At 33.9% G+C, this 4,405-nt stretch overlaps 1 protein-coding gene across 1 annotated transcript; it reads right to left on the reverse strand.

The window, feature by feature from the left end:
• Window positions 1-2,504: 2,504 nt before the first annotated feature.
• On the reverse strand, window positions 2,505-3,419 carry LOC119537733 (olfactory receptor 4C11-like). Its single transcript, XM_037840275.1, has one exon. The coding sequence runs from the start codon at window positions 3,417-3,419 to the stop codon at window positions 2,505-2,507; it is 915 nt and encodes a 304-aa protein (XP_037696203.1).
• Between the last annotated feature and the right edge of the window lie 986 nt (window positions 3,420-4,405).

Here is a 4,405-nt window from a genome sequence, read left to right on the forward strand (position 1 = left end):
ATGAAAAAGAAGATAAAATCATTTTAAGAATTTTGGCTTTTATTCTGCATCAAATGGAGTTACAACAGGGTTTCTGCAGAGCAGTGGTCTGATTTTACTTACATTTTCTAAGGAGCCTTTCTCTGGCTGTTGTGTTGAAAATAGATTCAGCAAGAAAAGAATAAAAGCAAGAAGAATTATCAGTCTATTGCTACAATTGAGGTGAAAGATGATGGCAGCTTAGTGCAGAATAGCAGGGAAATTAGTATGAAAATATATCACAGTGGATATATATTGAAGGTCACTATTATTTTTTCAAGTTTTAAGTGTGTATTGTGATATCACCAATTTTTTTTTTTTTTTAAGTTCAATGTTTTTAACCTGGACACTTGGACATATGTATTTGCCTGGGGAAGCCAGGCAAATGTAGAGAATGTTGGAGTAAAAACATCAGTTGGAGTAAAACATTAGTTGGAGTAAACACCAGTTGGAATAAAACATCAGTCAATAATAATGTAGATGCCTACTAGGTGTATAGAGGAAGAGGTCAAGTAATTAGTTAAATATACAGGTTTGGTATTCAGGTGAGAGCTCTGGGGTGGTGACACAAATTTGAGAATCATCATCAAAGAGATGATGCATAATTTCATAAAAATTCTTGATTTGAATTTTATAATATATAACATAAAACTTGGAATGAAACTACTTCTGTGAAATTTGGTGTCCTAAACACGTGTGTTCAAGCCACCTAAATTACTCTTAACTAAAGGGGGAGGATGGGGCATGGAGGGTGGAAGCTTCCTGATCATCACTGTCTTTCCACAAAGGCATATGTCCAGAGGAGGTTATTAGCATATAAGGTGAAAAATTTTCCTCACTCTATCACCTTAGCTCCATTGCCATTTTTCCTTCTTCCATTGTCTTTTTTTTTTTTCAATCTCTAATCTTCCTTTCTGTCTATATAGCAATGTCAAACTACAGCATAGAATAGTATTAGTAAAATTGTGTGAAGATGAGTGGCTTGTTGATAGTTTAAGTCACAAACCAGAAAAATCCTGCCTCATCAATCCTGCAGATTGAGAGATTTTCTAGTAAAGAATATGGGCATTATATTGATTAATCCACCCACCAGTTTAGAGATCAGTCCTCAGATCTACATGAAAACCATCTTCTTTGTTTTGGTCTCAGGGCTCCCTTGTGGACTGGCTTTTGTTGCCTGAACTCATTAGTTAATGGTACCTGAACCAGAATGTAAATTTAATGAGTTTCTATGAAAAATCTAAAAGAAGAATGCAAAAATGCTTATTGTGGTCATTGATGGATACCTTTCTACCAAGGGAGGAAAGTGTCTGTAGGAAATCCAATTACATGATGATGTTTTCTTTATGAAGATAAAATTTGAACATGGGACATTATTGGTTATAGCTTCAAGTAGTCATACCCCAAATCATCCCTCCTAACATAGAAGTGCACCTGTCAGACAGACTGGCCAGGGAGTCTTACCCACTAATCAGTGAATCACATCACTGTTTTAAAATTTCACCCGATACCTAATGAGGAATTTTGCTTACATGATAAACTCTGTTCTGTATTCACTTCAGTTAATTTCTTTTCTGTTTGGAATGGATTATACTGGTATGTTATATATATTACTGAAAAGCTCTCTTTTATGTGTCAGTTTTTGTTTTTTCATATCTATAATTTCATCCATGAAGTGTTGACTTTTATAATATAACTCTCACAATTTTATAAATTTGTCACAAATTCACCAACCAAAAATTTTATGCAATGTTCAATGAGTTAAATTACAAAAAAGTTTATAAAACTGAATATTAGAAATTAATAATTATTAACATGAACAAAATTATTAAAACATGAAAGATTATGTCTCAATACAGTGAATGCTTATTATAGTCACAGTTGAACTTATTTGAAAAAAAAATGGTTATGAGTTATCACCTTGTACATATTCAAGAGGAAGATGAAAGGTCACATTTAGGAATGCTACAAAAACAAAACAAGCATCAAATAAGGTCTTAATTACTTATATTTATGGTTCTGTTGCAGTGACTTTGGGCTGAATATTGAGCCAGAAAATATGTTCTAGTTCAGAAGTGTCAGAATTGATTATACAACAAAACATATCAGGTAGAAATCAGGGACAAATTTTTTGAATAGGTTAAAGAAGAGCAAGAAAAACCAAAACCAGAATAATGTACAAAGAGGCAGGTAAAGCTGTAGACATAACAGGATCTAGCTAACAAACTGTAATTCAGAGAACAGAATTGAGTAATGGTTGTTGGCTCCTACAAATCTTGCTGCAATTGATGTTCTGTTGCTCTATATGACACCTGCTCATAATAAAATGTGTGTCCATTGTTCTATCTATTTCCCCAAATGTTTTACTGAGAAAGGATTGTATTTTCTACATCAGAATGTGAACATCCTCTCTCCTGTATCAATCAATTTTATATAAACAGTTCCAGAATTAGCAAGTGGAGCCTTCAACTCTTTTCCAACTCAAATCACAGTTTGTTACACCATAACTTTCTCATGGCATTTTTAACTTCTGTGTTCCTCAGAGTGTAAATAAGAGGGTTAAGTAAGGGAGTACCAATGGTGTAAAACACAGCTATCATCTTGTCCACTGGAAATGTGGTTGGAGGGCGAGTATATGTGAATATACATGGAATAAAGAACAAGGTGACCACGATTATGTGGGAAGTGCAGGTGGAGAGGGCTTTCTTTCTTCCTTCTGCACTGTGGTTGCTCAGAGAATGTAAGATGAAAATATAGGATATGATCAGGATTATAAAACTCACCATACATATGGCTCCACTATTAAAGACTATGAGTAGATTTATGACATAAGTGTCCATGCAGGCAAGTTTCAACAATGGTTGCATATCACAGAAGTAGTGATCAATAACGTTAGGGCCACAGAAGGGTAATTTCAGAGCTAAGATAATCTGTGTTGAAGAATGGATAAAAGATCCTCCCCAAGCCAGATTTACCAGCATACCACAGACACATCTGTTCATGATGGTTGTGTATCTCAAGGGCTTACAAATGGCCACATAGCGATCAAATGACATGAGGATGAGCACAAAGATCTCCATGCATGCAAAGAAATGAACTGCAAAGATCTGAGTCAAGCATTCATTGTAGGAGATGACTTTCTTCTCAGATACAGCATCTATAATTAACTTGGGAGCTGTGGTTGTGGAGAAACAGGCATCAGCAAAGGATAAGTAGAATAGGAAGAAATACATGGGGCTACCCAGCATCTGACTGTATCTGATGGTCATCACAATAAGCAGATTTGCCAGCAGAGTTGCAAGGTAGAGGAACAAGAAAACCACAAACACTATTTCCTCCTTTAGAACATCTTGTGTTAACCCAAACAGAATGAACTCATTCACACTGCTATTCATGTCCATGGTTACAGTAGATGTGGAAATGGCACAGCTGTTGATTTAGCAAGAGCAATGGACTTGAACTCTAAATTCCTACTTTATGGTTCTAATTGATGGGCAACAAAACTCAGTTGTTACAAGAGGTTTTTGTGCATCTTAATCACATGGGAATTTTTTTTTTTTTAAATGATTCCCAATTTTTAAATGGAAACTTCCTGGGTAGAACCAAGATTTTTGGGGGGAGAAACAAAAACAAGCAGGTGATTGACTGACTGTGTTCTCTATCAAGGTCTGAGAAATGCTGATTCTGCTGTATGATCTTAAGGAAGTCCTTTTATTGTTTTAAAATGTTTAATTCATGTGAAAACTAGAGATTCTAATACTTTAAGTATATGAGTGTGTATATATATATATATATATATATATATATATATATATATATACATATATATATAAATAGATATTGGTCTCAGTAACCAAAAAACAATATTTTTATATAATTAAAAAATATAAAATTTGGAGATTTCCTGTTGAGAAAAATATTTCTTTATTTGGACACCTATTTACATCCACTATTCTTGACCTCTTCAATGTCTTGGTTTGGTTATACTTTAAGAAGAAATTATTTTCACTACTTTTGGCTCCTGGTGGCCATTTTACCATCAAGGTCATTCAAGACATATGAGATGCTTGAATAAATCACTGAAACTGGAATTACCGAGGGAAATTACCATATACATGAAATCATCCATTACTCATGCTAGATGCATGATATTGCATTTCACATCCTGAGGATCTAACTACATGTACCACTTTATATATTTATATAGACTGAATAATGTCTTCACTGACATATGATTCTCTTACCACTATCTTTCAGATGCTTTGCTTTCTTCCAATTTTTGTTTCTCTTGAAAAAAATTTTTACAGTATTTCAGAATTTCATCATACAGATATTTCTCCACAGTTCTTCATTCTTCTCTATTCTTTCTTCATATATATATATAAAA

The sequence above is a fragment of the Choloepus didactylus genome, chromosome 6 (genome assembly GCF_015220235.1).
Source record: "Choloepus didactylus isolate mChoDid1 chromosome 6, mChoDid1.pri, whole genome shotgun sequence".
Classification (NCBI taxonomy): domain Eukaryota; kingdom Metazoa; phylum Chordata; class Mammalia; order Pilosa; family Megalonychidae; genus Choloepus; species Choloepus didactylus.